At 42.2% G+C, this 21866-nt stretch overlaps 1 protein-coding gene across 2 annotated transcripts in view; it reads right to left on the bottom strand.

The window, feature by feature from the left end:
• The window catches only part of PPP1R3A (protein phosphatase 1 regulatory subunit 3A), a 40024-nt gene extending 19274 nt beyond the window's left edge, over positions 1–20750 (bottom strand). Inside the window, exon 1 of one of the 2 annotated variants that reach the window (XM_050936090.1) lies at positions 19933–20750. In XM_050936090.1, the coding sequence (XP_050792047.1) occupies positions 19933–20726 (794 nt within the window). In that variant the 5' untranslated portion in view covers positions 20727–20750. Of the gene's footprint in view, positions 1–1066; positions 1126–19932 lie in introns of those variants that run through there. The other variant, XM_050936091.1, reaches the window with a different exon arrangement.
• Positions 20751–21866: the final 1116 nt, after the last annotated feature.

The raw sequence follows: 21866 nt of genomic DNA, 5'->3' as shown, positions 1-21866 counted from the left end.
AGTCATCATGGATAGTTCTCTGAAGACATCCACACAGTGTGCAGCAGCAGTCAAAAAAGCAAACAGCAAGCGGGTGGTGAAGCCCAGCAATGGGTTACCCAGGAAGGTGGTGGAATCTCCTTCCCTAGAGGTTCTTAAGGTCAGGCTTGAGAAAGCCCTAGCTGGGATGATTTAGTTGGGAATTGGTCCTGCTTTGAGCAGGGGTTGGACTAGATGACCTCCTGAGGTCCCTTCCAACCCTGATATTCTATGATTTTATGGTGCTGTTCACTGATCAAGACAGTATAATGGCAAGACTCAGAATTGTCAATTTGCTGATGGCAATTAAGCACTAAATTAAAAGTAGATTTCACTGATGAATGGGGCACATTAATTTTTCCTGGTCTAATTTTTAGGCCCTACCCTCCAAATGGGTCCCCAAGTAAGCAAACACCAAAGCCTGTATAGAACCCTGTTGAGTTCAGTGGGGCTGCAACCAGGTGCTGGGATCTGTCCATGCAAGATTGGGGCCTGCTGGTCTGCATTAAATGGATGCAGTTTTTCTTTAATAAGAAATTGCTATGTTAACCGCGACTGTTAACTAATGCAATCTTAAACAGCTGCACTGACCACAAAATTCAGGAATAGGAATTTTAAACAGAAATATCTTTACTTTCACTAAGCGCTTTGCAGATGTGGGGCTTTTTCCAGCTCCCACTGAAGCTAGTGAGAATCTTTCCATTGGCGTCAGTGGGCTTGGAATAAGGCTTACAGTCTGCAACATACTTGATCCTGGAGTGATAGCAGAGGAAAACACAAAATGCTAAAACAATAGATTTGTGAGACTTCAAGGTCACTTTTAGAGATGGCTTAGCAGATCCTCCCTCCCCGCCCCCACTAAATGTTTCTCCTAGCACTTCCTGTATCGATCATACCATTAGAATTGACTGAGAGGTATTAGCTGATGAAAAGAGCATCATAGTTAGACGATGCCACTGAAACAAGATTAGAACAAATAAAAACTCTCCTAGATCTAGAAACCAAGATCTAGAGAGGCTAGAGAAAACAGAGATCAAATCTCACTCACCACCTAAAACAGGAGGAGTCCGCCAGTTTCCCCATCCTGGAATTTCTCTCTCTATATAAATATATACTAGAAATTGTAATTAATGTACATGAAGCTGTAAATGTATATGTAATTAAGGACCTACTGAACTTGTGATATTGCGGAATATTATGCTTCCACTGTAATTTTGACATCGGGAGTCCTGCCACGCGTGGGGCTGACAGTAGGAGCCCCATGCAACCAACAGTGTGAGCCCCTGCTGCCAGCCGCAGGCCCCTGCTCTCAGCCTCGGGCAACCAACAGCAGAAAATCGTTGAAAAGTAATCATGGACTTTATTACCACAATTAATAAGGTCCATTATTACTTTTCCACAATTTTCCTTGGCTTCTCTGCACCTCAGCTGCAATTTTTTGACTATCATCTCACAATTTAAGTAGGGCCTCATATATAATTACAATTGTATAGCATCCACTTTTCACTACAACTCTTATACGGTGCATCTTGTAGGGTGCATAGAGGGTGAACCAATGGTACTAATGCTTCAATAAAAATATAAAACATTCATTAATCCATCCCACTGTTACAGCTTTCAAAATATCACATCATTCAACTCTCACATCAGAACCAGCAAATAGGTTGTATTAAAGAAATTCAGAATCCACAAATAGGAAAAAAATTCCCATGAAAATATACAATAACAGTAGTACTGTAGGAAGACACGAAGTATACATACAATTCCAAAGAGAACCCCAGTATATATGAACATAAGTATGATCTCTCAGGCCAAATTCAGTTTTATCAACATTTCTTGAAACAGTCAGTTTACCTGAAAATCTCTGATTAATTTTTAAATTATTTTCATATTTTTAAATTAGTATAACATTTCAGTAAACTTGGGCCTAACGTAGTGAAAGAAACTAAGGGAAAAAAACAGAAATATTAGGTAAAACTAATCTTAAAGCAAGCAAGAAAGAAGAGGTCTAGGAGTAGTATTATATGAATGGCAATATACAGGACCAGGGGGTTGATTCTGATCTCATTTACCTTGGTGTAACACTACTGCTTACACCTAATTTACACAAATGTATTTTACATCAGAATCATGTCTCCTGTCTTCCTCCCTTTGTACAGCACCTAGCACAATGGGATCCTGACTGTAACTGGGGCATTTGGGTGTCCTTGAAGAACACATATTTATACTTTAATTTCCTTACTGTAATGGAATTCCTCATATATCAGATTATTTTTTGTTATTTGTAATCCTTATAGTATGTTATGATAATATGGATTTAGCCTGTAATGACTAAAAATAAATGGATCCCTTGCATGCGCTCTGCCTTCATAGGGCCCTAATCCAATATTCCTTCCACTGACAAATCTCCTATTGATTTAAAAAGAGGTTTTGCTTGAGCAAGGAGTCTGGAATCAATGTAATAGTTTATATAGTCGACTATATAGACTTTTAATTCAATAGGTTGCACAGAGTGGATCTCATTTTTAAGCACCATTGAACTCTTGGGGTTTTTCTACACTTGACGTGCTACAGCTCCACAGTGTAGACATCTCCCCCTCATCTTAAGTAACTCATCTCCACAAGAAGGGTTAGCTAGCTCAAAGGAAGAATTATTCCATTGACGTAGTACTGTCTATACAGAGGGTTTTGTCATACCCCTGGGCGACATAGTTTGGTAGACCTAACTTTCTAGTGTAGACCATCCCTATACCGGCATATTTGAAAATTAGTTATTTGTGGGAGGGGAGTCATTAACTCCTGGGATTAGTAATGGGTATTGTGCCTTTCATCTATTGGTTGTTGGCACTGATATCTTCCACTACCAACCCCCAAATACACTCCAGGTCAGAAGTCACCAGGAATAGTTGTCATTTGATGGCTGATCAGTGACCTGTGTAAAACAGAGGATAAAGCCAAGTTATAAAGTGTTGAGAACACAGATTTACAATCCACACGCTGCAAGATGTCTTATTATGCATGGACCCCACACTCCTATAAATATTGGCCCACATACTTTTGGCAGCCAAAGAGTGCACAACTCAGGAAGGGGAAGTGCAATGCTGGCTTTAAGCCAAGGCTGGTTGTGCCCTGGGCATAAGTTAGGGCAGCCTGAATGCTACCCTGACTTGTGTCAGCTGCCATTGGTCCCAAGGAGATGATAGAGAAGCTGAGAATAACTCGGGCACAGGGAAGCCCTGTCCATGCCCCTTTAATCCCTCCTATACTGATAGCCAGGGTACAGCATAGGAAACAGTATGCCACAAGCTGTTCTGGAGCGTTCCTGACATGGTCAGCACAACGTGACTGCCCCACAGTGCAGCATTTGGCCCATTACCTATAAATGCTTGAAAACACCTCCTAGAGGGATCCAGAACAGCTGTAAGGCAGCATAAACCCATCGTTCTACCATAACGGGATATCCCTATGAAGAAAGTTTGGCAGGGGAACTTTGCAGCCATTTGTGTGTCTTGTAGCTGAGTTCTGCAGCATTCTAGCCATCAGGAGCACGGAGGGATGGGGTTTGTCTAGTGGGCCAATGAACTGCATGGATCACAAACATGGATATATGGAAGCACTGATCTACAGCTTCTGTATTTGACCATTCCATGTGGCACTGCCCACACTGCAGAGGCATAGAGGCTACTGCAGGATGGGGTTGTAGAGCTCATTCAGCAGTTCCACCCACAAAATCCCCTTCCCCAAGCTACGGGTTCTTTTCAAACATTGCACCCTAGTAAGCGGACAGGTGGACATTCAGTATAAAGGTAAAGAGGGAAATAATTGTTACTGCAGGAATCAGTGTATATTTCTGATTTACTTACCTCTAAATTTTGCCTAAAATAAAACTGATTATTGCTTGTATGAACTGTATGCTCCCATTTGGAGCTGACATTAATGAATGCAAGGCCCTTTTCTCTCTGTTTGCAACATCAAATTAATTAGCTCCATTCTGACATTGGTATTTTTTTCCCATGCAGTTTAGGGCTTTAGCATTTTTCTTCCTTTTTCCAAAGGGCATCTTTAGTGCTTTTTATCTACCATAAGAAGAATGCATCACTTCTGTGTTTCAAGACTAAGACTATCTATTATAAAAAAGGATTGTGATGTGACGACTTGGGCCTGTGCTGGCAAAATGCTTTTCAATTGTTATACTACATGGCAAATTGCCCAAACAATTGCTGTAAATGCATGAGCCATAAACTCTACTGCCAAGGACACTGGTAGGTTAGCTCCAATAAAAGAAACAATTAGAGTCTTGAGGTGAAAACAACAGAGATGAGGTGACAGTTATCCAAAAGGCAGAATATCTAATTTAATTATATAAATATAGGTTTGTGGATAACACTGATACTTTTAATGTGTTCAGGATTTATCAAGTGGAATAGAATATTTTATAGTTTCAAAATGGGACCATATTTTTGGAAGGGTTTTTTATGTGATGTCTGATTAGGCTGACCACATTTCTCTATGCTGAATATGGGATACCTGGTAAAATTACTCGTATTCGAGCAAGTTCAATGGCAATCAATCAGAACTATGTTGCACAAACATTCAAATTAACATCAAGCTGACTGAGCCCCTGTTAAAAAGAAATACTATGTAGTTGGATTCTTTTTCTTTACCTTCTTAGCTTTAAGGGTTTAGGGTTCACATGGGAAAAAGGTGACATAAAACCACTACCCCTCACACACACACAGGGAGAGATCACACACACACACACACACACACACTCCCAGAGCTCTCTCTCAAACGGTGAGGGTGACTGACCAACCCCACCCTCCCTGCCCGACTCTCTCAGCCCTCCATGCCTGGCTGGGCTCCTGGAACATACTCACCTCTCCTGGTACCCTGCGCCGTGTCTTAGCAAGGCAACACGTGAGGGGCACACACGGTCACATTCTCCCCTCCCCAGATTTCTGCCAGGGTTCACACCAGAATGTGGCCAGCAGCAGCCTTTTGGCACTGTGCAGGAGGGAAGGGAAAGGAGATGCTTCCAGCTATAGCAGTGGATGTGGGCGGAGAGGGATGAACTCTGTGTCTTTGGAGAGTTCATCTCTTCTCTCCCCCCTCCCCCTGTGTGACTGGAAGCAGCTTTCTTCACACCTCCACAGTGTCAAAAGCAGGAGCGGCTCCAGGCACCAGCACACCAAGTGCGTGCTTGGGGTGGCAAGACACTGGGGGCGCTCTGCCGGTCACTGCGAGGGCGGCAGGCAGGCTGCCTTTGGCGGCTTGCCTGTGGAGGGTCCGCTGGTCCTGCAGCTTCAGTGGACGTCCCGCAGGCATTCCTGCAGAGGGTCTGTTGGTCCCGCGGCTTCAGTGGACCTACCGCAGGTGTGCCTGCGGAGGGTCCACTGGTCCTGCAGCTTCGGCGGACCTCCCGCAGGCATGCCTGCGGGAGGTCCGCCAAAGCCACGGGACCAGAGGACCCTCCGCAGGCAAGCAGCCGAAGGCAGCCTGCCTGCCATCCTTGGGGTGACAAAATGCCTAGAGCTGCCCCTGGCCACCGACATAACCCAGCCACCTCCGTCTACAGCACAGGCAGGAGTAGGTTAAGCCCTCAGGATGCTTTGTTCACCAGGATCCAGGGAACCTGACTGCAGGGGCTTCAGTGAACCCAGCCAGAGAGGTGGCTTAGCAAGGGAAAGTGCCTACAGGACGAAGCAGCCCTGCGCTCCCTGGGGCAGAAACCAGGGTGGATGGGGATGGGTGAAGAGGGCACTAAGCCACCCCGGGGGTTGTTATGGAGCCTGCAGGTTCAGGACACTAACAGGCTGGAAATCTCTCTCCCCCCTCCCTCTCCAGCCACTTCAGAGCTTAGCTGAGAGGCAGAGAGGCTTCCCAGGGGCTTGGCTCCTCCTGGCCAGCACCCCAGGCCAGAGGGTCTTGGGCTTTCCTAGTGCGTCAGCCCAGCTAGAGGCAGTGGGAGAAGGAAGGAGCCTGCTGGCCAGGCTGTTGGTGAGCTGGGTGCTCCGACCAGGGCTGGTTCTCTGCACAGCATTGGGAGTGGAACGCGCCCTACTGGCGGGGGTGGGGGAAGCAAAGAGGAGCAGTGGGGCAGTGGGAGCCAAGGATCAAAGCAGGGAGAGGATAGCAAGACGGGGAGCACATAAAGGGCCAATAGGTGAGCAGCAGAGGTGACACATTACTGGCCACTGCCTGGCGCCTGCCCGCACTCACCAGCCATGCAGCACGCAACCAGCGCCATCTGGAAATGAGATGGGGGCTGGGGCCTGCTGGCCGAGAGTCAGCACACAATGGGGGCTGCACTGACGGAGCAGCAGGGGGAGCGGCCGCCCCGCCATGCTGCATGTTCGCCCTGCCACCAGCATTGCACATCCATCCCCATTGTTGACAATTGGACGCGGGTGGCTGGAAAGCAGGGATCTGGCCAGCAGCAGGACCTGCCAGCACTGATGGTCGGGAGACAGAAAATATGGGACAATTTGCCTGTGTTTTAGAAAAAGTCGGGACACCGGCAGGAAGACTTAAATACAGGATGGTCCCTTGAAAAATGGGTCTCTGGGCACCCTATGTCTGATGTATTTGTGAACAACTCTTGAAAACGTGCTCCCATTATACTAACTCTGCCCCAATTATTAACCTCCTATTCATTTTTTATCTTTTTTAGCATATTGTTGTTCTGGGTCAGATTTGACCAAAATATTTTCTCTTGAGAACCTTATAAATGCTTAGGCCTGGTCTATACTGCAGGGGGGAGGGAAGAGATACGCAACTTCAGCTATGGGAATAGCACAGCTGAAGCCAACGTATCTTATTTTGACTTACCTCCCATCCTCATGGCGTGGGATCTAGGGCTGTGGCTCCCCCGTCGACTCCGCTTCCGCCTCTCCCTGGTGGAGTTCCGGAGTCTATGGGAGCGCGTTCGGGGATCGCTTTATCGCGTCTAGATGAGACGCAATAAATCAACCCCGACAGATTGATCGCTATCCACCGATCCGGCGGGTAGTGTGGACGTACCTTTAGAGTATTACAGCAATCATTATTTCAATTTCAGTCTCCACACTTTGCTGCTTTATCATCATCATTAGAAAAGTGTCATCCTTCAGCAGCTCCTGCTGAGACAGTCTTAAACTCAGAGAAGGTAGCAGACAAGAGACACTTTTCTTTATATGAGACTGTATATAAAGGTATTGATGCAAATTTGCTAGAAATTAAGGGAGGACACCCTTCTTTGGAAATCACTTTCTCTTTCTTTCTACACAGGCATTGTTGCTAGGAAGCAAAGTTAATGTTTTCTGTGTTTGTACCTTTTAAGCTGCTATTAAATGTATTCCAGGTAAATATCTTGTAATTTTTTTATAAGACTCTAAGAAAAATGGAAAATTGGGAAATACAACAGCATATTACCTTTAATATAAACAAGAACAAGGTAAGGCATATTTGTACATTGATAGTTTCTGCATTAGTTCTTACTTCTCAAGAAAAGATCTAGAAATTATAGTAGAAAGTTTAGTGAACCCACCTGCTCAATGCACAGCATCAGCCAAAATGATTAGCTTTAGCTGTGTTAAAAAGTAATACAGTGTTAAAAGGTAAATATTTTGTGCCATTAGTGGAGATTCTATGACACTGAAGTCATATGTAAAATTTGATACCTTATTGCAAGGTTGCTTTTCCAGAGACTTATTGTAGTACTAGGATTTTATGTTTTATGTCTTTTGTATAATTTAGAATGAAGGCTAAAGAATAACAACGTAGGGTGTATTAAATGTATTGATGTATGATATGATTTGACCATATTCCGCCAGCTACCCTTTCTGAAAGCAGAAAGCAATGGCCTAGTGTGCCATTGGTAAAGATGCATTAGCCAGAATCTTATGTCTGAAACTGATTTCAAGGCAGTAATAAACCTTTAGGGTCACCACTTTGTTGTAGGTTTAGCATTTTGAAATAAGTAAAAGAATGCAATTATTGTTTTCTCCTGCATTGCAATTTGATGTTCCTGTTCAAATGCTTTGTGTAAATCAATCCTATTTTGTGTGTGAATGAGGAATGTGTGTGTTAGAAGATAAGTATGAAGGCCATCACTGGACCAGATGTTCTAGGAAGGAATTGAGGACTGAAGTAAAGGTGCCAGGAGATTGCAACACGCCCCTAATGAGATGTCAAAGGAGAGCTGATTGACGACAGTAAAAGATGTGGAAGGTGTCCACCAATGGGGACAAGATAGCTGTGATCAAAACCAGCATGAGTAACTCCCTGAGAGACTGAGGAAAGAACAAGATAAAGGATGAGAACAATTTAAAAAAACAAGCACTCGTCAAACGACAATTGATTACAACATGATGGTGCAAAACTCATTGGTCCTAATGAAGGAAAATCACTATGTAAACAGGGTGCTTTGCCATGAAACTTTGGCTTTGTCCTGCCAAGACTTCCTCAAATCATCATGTCATGAAGAACAGAACCCGGCTCCTCTCTACCTGTGATCAATCTAGCTGGTCTCTAGATTGATCCAGACTCTTGACTGGTAACTATAAGATCGATTGACAGCCCAGCGTGTGTGTGTGTGTGATTGAATGCATATGCTAATTGTTGTATCTCCAATAAACATGGCATATTGCCTTTTCCCCTGAAAAAGATCATGTTTGCTTCGTATATGCATAACATTATTATATGACCTTCAACTACCAATAGTCTCAGAGGGGCCTCAGTCTAATTCTTACTGGACATATATCACCAAACAAACAGAACAACTGCCACTAATTAGCTTCCATGTTGACAGTCATAGCATAGAGGACAAGGATTGAACGGGTATGGAGACTTAATGACTTATCATCAAAGGACTAAGTCAGGGTGGAGATACACTGGTAAGGCAGTGAGAGGATGCTTGCATTGCTTTCAGTTCTGTGAATAGAGGACTTCAGTATCCAGGACAGTTGATTCGGTATCTTTCACAGGCATTAAATCTTCACAAAAATCAATCAAACAAGGTACACAATGATAGGAAGTCTACAGCTGACTGTTCCCATATGTAGAATGAGTAAATTATAAGATTATATAAACCATTTTGAATGTGTTTCCCACTTTTGGTTGCCTCATCTCAAACTAGGAAGTGAAACCAGAAAAGGTCCATAAAAGGGCAAAAATATTATTATTGGTTTTCAAACAAGGAGAGATTAGAAAGGATGTCTGGTAGCAAATAACTAGGTGGAGATACTGCATGTAAAGGAATATACAAAAATGATAAATAATATCATGAGGGCCAATTGATCCAGGGAGCAACTGTGAGGGTATTGAATGTTTTTTGCTGAATAGATAATACCCAATAGGGTTCAGGCAATGTTTGTAATAAACCTATTTTTGATTAAGATTATTTGGGATAGTGCTTCCTGGGGGATTATTGCTTCCAATTGCTAATATTTTCTTCTTTTTTTGTCTTAGTTTATGATGGAAATGCGAAGATAGATGGCACAGAACAAAGTGCCTTGACCAGGTCTGGGGATACAAATAATTATAGCCCTAAAGCAAATATAGTCCCTGGAAATAAGGTTTTATTTTCTAGCTCATTATAAAAGAGCTTGAGTTTAAGTGGCAATCCTGTGCAATCTATAACATTTAGTATATATCTACAAAGTCACGAAGGTTTCTAAGTTGGCGACTTTGGTACCATCAAATCCAAACCTGAATCCTAGCCTGGAACTAGTCTCAGACCTAAATTTTTAACCTTAGCATGGTCCATCTCTAATTTCTATGGCTTATTATAGAGTTATGATGCTTTTGAAAAGCAGTGTATTGCTCATATCTTGAATGAAGCTAGATTAGCCATATATATGATAACTCTTTATCTTACCAGATATCACTGTAGCACAGTCATAGAGCATTAAGATATGGAGCATTATGGAGATAGCTGCATAGGAATAATATAAAGAACCTAATCCTGAAGACATTACCCCACTCTTTGGTACACAGAACTCTCAGAAACCAACTTCAGTCACTCATACCATGGGCTAACTTCTGCAGAGACAAGGTCTGCATGGTGGGCAAGGGGAATACTGAAAAATAGACAGGCGTAACAGAGCTGCTGGGGATTGTGTTAAGGAATCTTGTAAATTATCAGTACTATTTCCTGTTACCAGTGTGCCTGTCCCCAGTCCATCTGTTGAAGATGTGTGCTCACCCCTTGTATAGCTGCAGAGAGGGAGAAAGTTGAGTCAGTGGTTAAATTTCAGGGGTGTTGTTAGTTTTTTAAACTTGGTATGAGAGTGAAAAAGTTGTCTCTTTCCCAGATCACTGAATGAGGTAGTGGACCTCTGGAGGGAGTACGGGCCCAACCTCAAATTGCTGTTGTGGCAAGAGATTGGGGAGGGGTGTGAGGGTCCCATTCTCTTATCCTTCCTGAATGCCATTGTGGAGTTTTTATCCTCTTATCCATCAGGTTCCTTCACCTCTATCACGTTAAATCTATTTTGGAAAAGTCAGACAGGGAGAAGGTTTCAGGCTACATGACCTCCTTTAAAGCATTTCCTGCACTGTTAACTAGAAAAATACAATAGCCCTCTGATATGTCAGGAGAGGTATTTTAAAAGGTTTTTAGCTTTCTCAGTCATTTCTAGAGCTCTGTGTGTTGCTCGAAAGCTTGTTTCTCTCTCACCAACAGAAGCTGGTCCAATAAAAGATATTACCTCACCCACTTTATCTCTGCAGTATACCAAGCCACTTCTGTAAGAAGGTGACAGGTGCCATAAAGAAACCATAGATAGATATATGGCAGTGAGGTGAGACAGAGAGACAGATAGTGTCCTTATGAAGGAGTCAGAACTGGTGACCATATAAAGCCCTATTCTGCCGCTTGTGAGTGGGGACTACCTGAAGACAGTTCCCTGACTTTAGCACATGGGAGGCTTAGAAAGCTTGCATGCAGTAGAAACTTGGAAGCAGGTATGGGTTGAACAGGGCTCTGAATGTGCACAAAAATACCAAGATATGATCAATACCAAGGAATGATTTTTATCTTTCTTGCATCACTAGAATTAAAAAAAGAAGGCAAATATGAGATATCTATCAATATATCTATTAAAAAAGCTAGGAGACCAAGGAGATTTGTGCCATTTATTCTCTTATGCTAATAGAAAATAAGAACAGGAGAGTTTAATACACTTATTTTCAGGAACTCTGCCACAAGGACATCCAAATACCTGCCTATGCACCCAACAGCCTGTGTAGGAAATGGGAGCGGAGGTTCTGACTCTTGTGTCTAATTCACAAGAAGTCCTAGTGGTGCAGGGCAGCATCACATGCAGCAGTCTGGTACAGTACTCTTTGCTGCTGCTGTCGGCAGGCACCAGGAACAAATAAGTTGTCATTAGAGTTGGTGGGCAGGGCCACACGGGGGGGGGGGAGAAGTGAGGCAATTTGCCCCAGACCTTGGGCCCCGCAGGGCCCCCGCGAGCCCTGGCCCAGCAGCGGTCCAGGTCTTCCATGGTGGGGGGCCCTTCAGTGCTGCGAAAGAGGTGGAGCAACTGAAGGGCCCCCTGCTGCGGAAATGCCGCCAAAGACCCGGACCGCTGTTGGGTGAGTACAAGCGCCTCAGCTCTCCCGCTTTGCCACAGGCCCCCTGAATCCTCTGGGAGGCCCTGTTGGTGGGGAGTTTTTCAAGAAAAAGCTTTTCTTTTTTTCCCCATTGCAAAAAGGTGATTTGTCAAAACTTAAACTGTTTGTGGGAAAATGCCTGTTTCAACAAACTTCTCATCTCAAAGAAATTTTGGAAAGAAAAGATTCAGAATTGTCAAAACATCCCATTGTGAAATTTTCAAAATGAAAAAAAAAACAGTGTTGGGTTTTTTGTTTTGTTTAGGTTCATGATGAGTATTCATTTTGAAATTTACCAAATACATAATATATATATGATCGAAATCAAAACAAAATGTTGTCTTGCCCCCAATTTTATTTTATTTTTTGGGTGGAGGAGGGGCGGGAGTTGTTGATTCACTAACATTTTTTAGATTTTGCTTTGTCATCCCAATTCAGGAAAGGAAAAAACTTTCCAGGACAAGAAACCTGTTTCTTGCCCTGCTCTAGTCACAAAGTCAGCTGGTTCTTGCAGCTAAGGACATACACCAGCTAGTGATATCTAGAAAACCATGCCCCTATTGGGCATTGACATGTTAGCCAGCAACATCACCCAACATTTTCTTGTGTGCCACTGAAGGATTATGGACTATATAGCCACTCCTAGGACAGACATGGCTGCTTGTTCTCATTATTGTAGCTGTCTTTTCCCTTCCCTCATCCCAGGACCTGGACCGTATTTAGCTGTTAAAGTGCCTATTTTATTTATTTTTCCCTTCTTCTATTTGGCAGGGGAATCCAAGTTTTATGTTTAAAAATTATATGTGGTTAGCCTTCAGTAATTATTTCAGAGCAATTGAAATCTATTGTCTTCAGCTGCAAAGCCAGAAGGCTGTGGCTGGATCATGATTTAAAATTCTTCATCAGAATAAACAGCTAGAGTGACTCTAGTAACAAACCCGCTAATTAAATCTGTCTCTCATGCTGTCAGGCTGTGTTTCATGTAAACAAATTTTAGGCACTTTAAATGTTTACTCATAGATACAGAAAAATATAACTTGTGAAGTGGACACTTCCCAGCTGACAGCTGGAATGAGACCATAAAACAGTTCACTGAACAGCCACCAGGTTACTAACAATTTTTGGTCAATACTGAACTAGGCTGGATTTGAAATAATGACAACTTCCTAGTTTTTTGAGACTGTATTTAAAGAACATTTATGAACCGCACAAGAATGGTTGGTCAAAGACAATACTGAAATGTTCATTATCATGTTAATTCAGTGGGCAAATGGACTTTGACAGACAATTGAGACAATGAACAATGGAGTACAACCATTCATTTCAGCAGTATATTTCCAGTTGTCCTAAAATCCTTAAGCAGTGGCATGAAAGACTGCAGACACAGGCCCTAGTTCTGCAAACACTTACACACATGAGAAGTCTCGTGAAGTTCAAAGGGACTAAACAGATAAATAAAGTTGCTCTTGTGGATGTTGCAGGATCAGGCCCATAGTTATTATAAATGTCAATATAGTGAAATCACCTAAAGAAGCCAATGAAGTTATAGTGGCTGCAGAAGAGTCTCACACACTTAAACAGTTCAGCATGCCTAAATGTAAAAGTAAAGATAAATAATGTACAAAGAACTAAGTTAGGTGATTTGGCCACTGAAGTAATAAAATCAGTATGATTGAGAAAAGATAGTCAAATTGCAAAACACCTGTCTTTTTTAATCAAGTTTCACACAAGCAAGCTTTGCCATGACCAATATTCCTCATACTTTACAGTACCAATTACCCAACCTTAAAAAGAAAGTCTATCCTGATGAAGATGGTGTTGTCATTACGGAAGCAGACCAAAAATAGGTTTACAATTATATATGAAAATGAATAGCAGTCAGTACTGTAGCCCTTACGGCATGTTGTTTATTTTGTTGGTTCATTACATTTATTTTTCTATCCCCTGACTTCAGTTTTGAATATGCTGCAAACTTTTATAATGACAATGCCTAATTTCAAAATAAAAGTTGTCGGGGTGGACATAAGCAGCGAGTTATATGGGCCCATGGTATCTGTGCTCGAACCAATATTTAAGAACATTGGCCAGGCTCCACCAATGTATGGGCTTACCGCACTTTGGGGGGCCCCACACTTCAGGGGGATGCGGGGTCCAGGGCAGCCTGGGTAGTTAGCAAGGGGCTTGGTGCCAGCAGCAGTGAGTGACCCAGACCCAGCCCGCCCTGCTTTAATCCGCTCCGCCAGCTCCCATCATCACTTGGAGGAGGGGGCAGAAGCCGGAAAGAGATGGGGTAGGGGTGGGGGCTTGGGGGAAGGGGTGGAATGGAGGTGAGGAGGGGGCAGAGCAGGGGTCGCTTGCAGCTGCAGATGCCAGGCCCCCTGCTAATCCCTCAGGCTGCCCTGGACCCCGCATCCTCCTGAAGCACAAGGCCCCACAAAGCATAGAGCCCGGAGCAGTTACCCTAGTCCATCCTATGGACAGAACAGCTCTAGGTCCAGGGCAGTCTGGAGGGTTAGCAGGGGGCCTGGTGCCAGCAGCAGCGAGTGACCCGGCCCCAGCCTGCCCCTGCTCTGCCCTCTCCCCATCCCCATTCTACCCATTCCCCCAAGATCCTGCCCCACCTCTTTCCGGCTTCCACCTCCTACCCCAAGCGATGCCGTGAGCCGTTGAGGTAGAGTGGAATGGGGCAGGCTAGGTCTGGGTTGCTCACTTCTGCTGGTACCATTAACCCCATAGGACACCCTGGACCCTACATCCCCTTGAAGTGTGAGCCCCCCAAAATACAAGGCCCAGGGCAGTTGCCCCAGTCTGTCCTATGGACAAGTTGGCTCTGCTTGGACCCATTCTGGGCCCCACCAAAAATTATAAAAACCTGACACGCATGGGGGTAGAAGCTGCAAGTTTTGGCAGGTAGGCATCTGGACATTGGTAGTTTTGGTACTTGAAAAGGCTTAGGAACCTATTTGGGACAGTGGTGTAGGCATGTTAAATAGATTTTTCTGCCAAAATGAACATCTCTCAGATATATTGTTTCAGGCTGTCTGCAGACTCAGGCAGACGGCACTCCAGTGTTTTGCACTTGTTTCACATCTTCAAGATTTTCTTCAAAACCATGAGAGCTAGAAATAACATTTTTTTTCAAACGAAACCTTGGATTCATGAGCACAATTGTGTGGCAAGTAGTGAATTTCACAGCCAGGGCATGATGGAACTGTAGGTTTTGACTATCATAGACTTTAATGGGGGCAAGACTGGGCTCCGGGAGCATATTATCATCACTCTTATTGGCGGCATGACCACTCTAGCTGTGAGAACTGCCCTCCACAGATTTTGACCTGTAGCGGTAGGAAGAATATAGAGAGCAAGCTGGGAACATCAGGGCTGGCTTGACAACAGCGGTAATGCTGCTCTTTCAGCTGGCTCCTTGTGAATGGACAGCCTGCTCTAACAGCAGTAGGGAACAGCTGCTCTCATGATAAGAAATGTGAATATAGTCATTTCCTAATAATAGTGATGAGCTTTAGTCAAATCCCCATGTCTGTATGTTGACCAAGGTGTACACTTACGATTTAAGGTTCTCCATAACAACCTTGAGATTAAACAGCTGTACACAAAGCAGGAAGGGGGTGTTTTAATACCTTTTTCACTCACTGTTTCCCTCTTTCTGATTGTGATGTACAATAATCAAAAGCAAAGATTAAAAAGAAAACATAATTTAAACACCTTCTTTTTGATATGGGATCTTGTCGTTCTACCAACGCTCTTGGAGTAAACATGCTCCAGAGTAGTTTTCAGGTAGTTCCAGCCTTGATTCTCCACTCCCTCCCAGCCACACTCAGATGGGGAGGCAAAGACACAGGGAATTGGTTGGAGTTTATTGTTTTAGGACTGTCTGACCCTGGCACAGGCTAGGGCTGCAAAGAAACAACATTGGCCCTCAGGGACCATATGCCATCAGAGGATTGGGCATCAGGGAGCTTTACCATGTTATGTCCCCCAAATGCCTTCTTCTTTCACTTCCGCCAGGAGAGGGGAGCAGCTGGAGCAGAAGCCAGCAGAACAGGTTCTGCTAGCTGCCCAGCAGACAGTTGTGCAGGAAGACTCATCACCAGCTATCAACAGCAGCTTTAAGGCCACTCTGCACTTATGCAACTCAAAATGGACAAAATGGACCATCAAATCTGACCCTTTAAGCTTTCACCTATTCACTACATATAACATAACCTTCATCCTAGACTTTGTCCTTATTTTTGTTTCTGTTTCAAACTAGCATCACTTCAGACAGTCCACAGAGAAAAGTCAATTGATGTATTAACTCTTGAAGAATGCTACAATAAAGCAATTAAGAATATACTTCTAGGAAAGAAAGCACAAGACCGACCAACCAGCTTACTGAACTGCACCATCAATTTAGAAAGTACCATTTTGGGGAAAGAGCGAGAGAAGCAAGTGGGTGATATCTCTAGCAGTTATGATAAAAATGACAGTATCCACCAGCTATTTCAAAGAGGGTAGGGAGCCAAATGTGCACACACTGCCATCATGAATTACACTGCACTCATGCTTACACATACTCCAAATATTTCCATATCTGTTTCTTGGCATAATATTTATGCCAATCAGCCACATCTCTCATATGCTTGCTACCACCATTCCAATGACTTCAGGCAAATAATGACCAAAGACAGTATTAGCATCAATCCACAATAAAATCATGTACGAAACTCCAGGACCAAGGGCCATAGTTCAGATTAGTTGTCTGTGCCTTGTTGAAATATAATACAAATTGTGCCTTACTGAAAGTGTTTCCACAGCTCATCAGATACTTGCTGCTATGTATAACAGACATTTTTCTTAGGTACAGTTTAATGGAACTAGCAGGAAATCAACTTCTATTTAAGAAATATGAAGTTAAGATACCCGAGTGAGAGGCACAAATTGTCAATTTTCACTTCAACTATTGCTTATACAATGCTATATTTGTTAATCTGTTAGGATGCATGTGATTCAAATCATATGCATTTTCCAACTCTTCTCTTTTCTAAATGCTGACCTTCAAATGATTAAATGCTAGAATGTAATTAGTTTGAGTTTAATATTCTTTTTCTCTTTCTGTGACTTGTATACTTACGGGACTTTGTAAGGCAAATGCACAATCTCAAACAGGCCAACAAATAAAAAGCAAATAACGTGCATTATAAAAACTCCTTTGAATGAGTTTTTGAACCATTCAAAACTCCACTGAATATAAATGATTTCTGAGGCTTGCAAAAGCATCCGATTATAGCAAGACATTTTTCTACATATTATACTGTCAATTCTGATACAGTTTTTGAAAGGTGTTATAAATCAGATATTAAAATTCATGTTTGATTGAATCTCAACATGGAAGGACACAGAGGAAGGCAAAAAAGTTTAGAACAGATCTGTTTAGCCATGTTTAAGTACAGAAGCGTGTGTGTGTGTTGGGTGGGGGACGACAGTATTGTGCCAGGATTTTCAAAAGCACTTGTGTGTTTCTGATAATCACACCCAGGTGCTTTTCAATTTTTATAAGTCTAGAGGTTCACTTTTCATTATGAAATTATGGTATGTTGAGCCCATGTTGGGGGGTCCAGTTTCTTAAAAATAATCATGTTGCAGGGCTCATTCCTACCCTGCTGCAGACAAATAGTCCTGACTCATGTGAGTAGTCCCATAGAGTGCCAAGATGGACGACTATTGTGTATCCTCAGTAACTTATTTCTGACAGTGCATGCTATCCTTTTCTTCTTATTCTCACAAGTAGTTCACACTGAAGTCACTGCATTAGGCAAGCAGGGTTCGGCCCACAGTGAATAAACCTATCTGGTTAAAAATCCCTTTCTTAAAAAGCTCTTAAATACTTATCTATCTGAAAGATGCATGATCCGTCAGGCAAATTATCAGTGTTTTGAGATGAGATTTAAAGACTTCTAAAATTTGTCCCTAACGTTAGGCATCTGTTAGTCCATATATAGGTACCTGAGTAAGTGCCCTGATTTTCAAAAATGTTGACTAGATGTTCTTATTGATTTGTCCTTGGTGTCTTTCTGATAGTAAAAAACACTCTAATCACATCAGATGCGATTTAACATTTAAAACTCTCTGTTTTCATGACTAGGTAGCAATAAACCTTAGCTATGGACGTACTGCATGCACTGCAAGTAATAGTGCTTTTGGAGCCAGAGAGCCCGAATCTGATCTTGCACCAGTGAACTCTGTAATTCTCCTGAAGTCCATGGATTCACACTGATGTGACATTAGATTCAGGCCCACATAGAATTTTGGAGACAGATTCTATAGATCCTTTGAGAGTGCTTTTATTTACACTAAGGCCTCTTTACGCTGCTCTGGTATTTAAAGTGGGTGTCAGTGAAATTTGCTGATGTCATGCAAAGGGACCTTCATGGGACTGAGGCAGCAGGACTTTTATTTATACTACCACAACAACATACATCCCCTGTGATTCTCTGCTGCATAGCATGGGAGGGAACAAATCCATGCGAAAATCATATGGGGCATTTTGGAGGGGAAGGTGGCTAAAGGGGATGCTACCCCCTTTCTTATTGTTCATTCTTCTGTCTGACCCCAGGTCAAGTCTTTAGCATATACAGGGATGACAGGGAGAGTCCATAGCATGGCATGCTTCTTTCCCACACCTTGATTCTAGGCAAGCCATAGGAGAACTGAGAGAATTAATGCCTGCAGCACCATTAAGTCCATTGCATGCTCTTCCATTCAGTTATTGCAAACAACTGGAAGTGGTAGATGCTCATCACAGCGGTTGGATAACAGAGATAGAAGAGGTATTGCCCTTCAAGTCTGGCAGCAATATGCAGGGTTAGGGTCCTCAACTGACTTCTTTCTTCCTGTACCTCCAGCCCCTGGTCCAGTTGGGGTACGGGTATCCTGCCCTTCACTTTTGCTCACACAGGGAAGTATAGGCCATATGCATTTAAAACCACAAAGGTAAAATAGCATTGTCTGAGAAGTTACATAGAAAATTAAGGCTGAAAATTCATCATTAATTCACCTGTTGTGCCTTGATATTGCAGAGAGAACTGTAGACAAAACATGGTCCTGATCCTGCTGTCCTCAGTCAAGCAACATTACCATTGATTTCTACTGGGATGGTGCCTGAGCAAAAACTGCAGGATTGAGCTTCATGGGCTTGATCATGCAATGGCAGTTTTGCAACTGACTTCAATGGGAGTGGGAACAGAGCCCATATATGTGCTGCTTTATTTATGTATAACAGGTTGAGTTAAATAGAAAATAGGAATCCAGAAGTTCAGATATATTCCTGAATTTCCTTGAGTTTGTGAGTTTAAGTCATAATTTAACCATTAACTTTTTGCTTTCTGGTTACTATAGTACATATCTGCAGACATTGTTTTAAAATAAACCAACAGACTTCCATGATAAGGCTTATTTTAATGTGCCTGTGTTTGGCTTTTTTTTTTTGTATTACACTGTTAATCTCCTTTGTATTCTTGCCTGTTTAGGATTTTTTTCAGTGCCCATAGAAACATCCATCACTGCTGGGAAGAAGATCTCACTACAGGCCACCTGCAGCACAGCCCAGCCAATGACAGAGAAGATTGTTCAAGCTGCTCTGAGTGAAACAAGTCCCCTCCCTGAGTTATAAACTTCCTGAACCACCATTACTGGTTTTTGTTTTTAGTAATGACATTTAGAAAATTCCATATGAATTCATAGTACACTATGGTGACATATATCATAAAAAATCTGGGGATATTTTTTGCTTTAGAAAGGTTTTTGATATGCCAAAGAACTGAATTTAAAATTTTTGGGACTATAAGCCCACCTCAGTGTGCAGCCAAATTCCCACTGAAGTTAATTGTAATTCCGTGCTGTAGAGATTAAAATCAGTGTTTACCCCTTAATTTTTATTATTTCATGTAGCTGCAGAATCCACATTTACCTTCCCAACCAACAGCAAATGTGGCATATTTAGTAATAATAACATTTGACCTCATGGCTTAACACAATTGTATTAAATAAATATGTGCTTTACTGAAAACAGTTCTTGAGCAGAATGGTTTTACTAATCCTGGACAACAAGTGGAAGCAAAGCTTAATGGTTGCAGTTAAAAAGTCAGCATTAACCAGCAGATACCAAAAAGTTACCAATTATTCGCTTTTCTCAAATATGGAAAAACTGGTGTCTCAGATACAACTGTGTGATTATTGTTGACAAAATGCTGACTTTTAAATAGTGACTCTTGTATTTGAGGACTTTGAAAACCAGTGAAAACTAGTAAGAAGTCACCTCACCTGCTTAGCGATGTCTTTAAGCAACCTTTGATGTATTTGTCAGTAGCCTCTTCGTGAGATGCATCATCCACCTCCTGCACAGTTTCTTTCTTATGACAGAGTAGTATGTAATTTTTGTCATCGTTGTTTGCCCAGAATGTACCAACAGATGTCTCATAACGTATACAGAACTCAACTTTAGCTCCATTTCTCTGATAAGGAGGAACCAATGAAATCTTAAAGAAGAACTGGTCAGTTTCACCATCACAAGAATTAGGCACATATTCTGCTAAGATGTCATAGTAAGTTAGCCAGTCATCCAGTGACATTCTCACGTATATCAACTTTTCAAAAGATACATTTAGAACTCGAATAATGCCCTTCATACATGTTATCCCAGGTAGGAATTCAATTGACTCTAGCAGTACTTTCTGTACACGCACTTTTTGCAAAAGGTCTTCTTGTGAGGCAGGTAATATAAACAGAGGAGAGAGAAAATATTCCTCCGCAGTTAAAACTTTAACTTCTAAGTCATCGTTTTGTGATGTGATTGGAACATCCCAGGTATTAAACTCTTTAACAGACACAAGATTAAAGCCGAATGCATCAGCAAATGAAACTTTTCTTGCAATGGCAGATGGAGGTTCTGGTTCCATATCTTCTGAAGAAGCAGAATTCCGCCTTCGGGGAAGGGGGGAGAAATGACGCTTAAGGGTACCTTCAATAGCTTCATCTTCTGAAAGAGAGTCATTTAAAGCAGGAACTTCTAATAAGTTATTCCTTCTAATCTGACTGGGTTCTTCAAAAGACTCCATTGAGCTCTCTGATATAAACTGAAAGAGAACTCTGCAACTAGAGGCAGCTGATATTTGAGACACTATGATTTAAAACAAGGATTAATGTTACAGTTGACATTGAAAGAAAAGGGAGTCAGGTCTATTAATAGGTGCAGTGGTGTGTAAACTATGTTGGACTCTTCTCCAAAGGCTTTAAATCTGATAGCATTAGTGTTACAATTTCAGACATAAGTTTTAAATAATTCATTGACTTTTTTTTTTTAAGGAAGTATCTACAGACAAAGCACAAAGGTAACATTTAAAAATCTGACTTCTTTGCATTGTCAAAATGTGATAATATAGATATTTTTATACAATGAATTAACATTGTAAAGCAAATATATAACATAGCACAAATGTAAAGCCATAAATGTCCCATTGGGATACATGTTCTGTCAACAAAATGTTTTCTTTACTGTGCATAATTTCGACTTTACTTCTTAAGGACATTATTTACATTGTGTCCAAATACAAAAATGCAAGGGACACAGAGAACCAAATTCTGTCCTGATTTTATACCATGCAAATTCACTGGGCCAGATTCTGGAGCTATGCCCATTTACACCAGGATCTTGTCATCAGAAACATTTGCTAGTTTTAATACAGCCATAATAATGAACATTCCAATGAACGTAGAATGTAGTTAAAAGTTTTAGTGATTAAACTGGAGATCAAGTTGTGAGGAATCACTGTAATTATGTCTGTTTATTCACTACTGGTTATGCAATAAGATCTTTTAGAGCTAAATTGTAGCTAGCCCTTATTCAGCTGCATGGATATGGAAACAGGGACCCCTGCCTCCTTATGCAGCTACCCAGAATCACCAACCTCATGCTGGCCAGCCAGGGAGGTGGAAGGAAGTGTGCTTCACCCCTTAAAGGGGTATTGCTCCCTCCACCTTTTCTGCAGAATGCCTCCCAGTGCTCCCACTGGAGTTAAATGGCCCTGCATCACCCTCAGCATGGGCTTGTGGCTAAATGCCAGAAATGAGCCATTAATCAATCAGCATTTGGATATCACTTTCAAGGCACTCTGTATGTAGAAACGTACAATGTTACACTGATCAGGAGGCAAAGCCATGACCTGGCAACACCACTGTTTCCCTATCATGTCTACTAA

Source organism: Gopherus flavomarginatus, chromosome 1 (genome assembly GCF_025201925.1).
Source record: "Gopherus flavomarginatus isolate rGopFla2 chromosome 1, rGopFla2.mat.asm, whole genome shotgun sequence".
NCBI lineage: Eukaryota > Metazoa > Chordata > Testudines > Testudinidae > Gopherus > Gopherus flavomarginatus.
The sequence above is the reverse complement of the archived record's forward strand: the minus strand, read 5'-3'. Positions and strand labels throughout refer to the sequence as shown.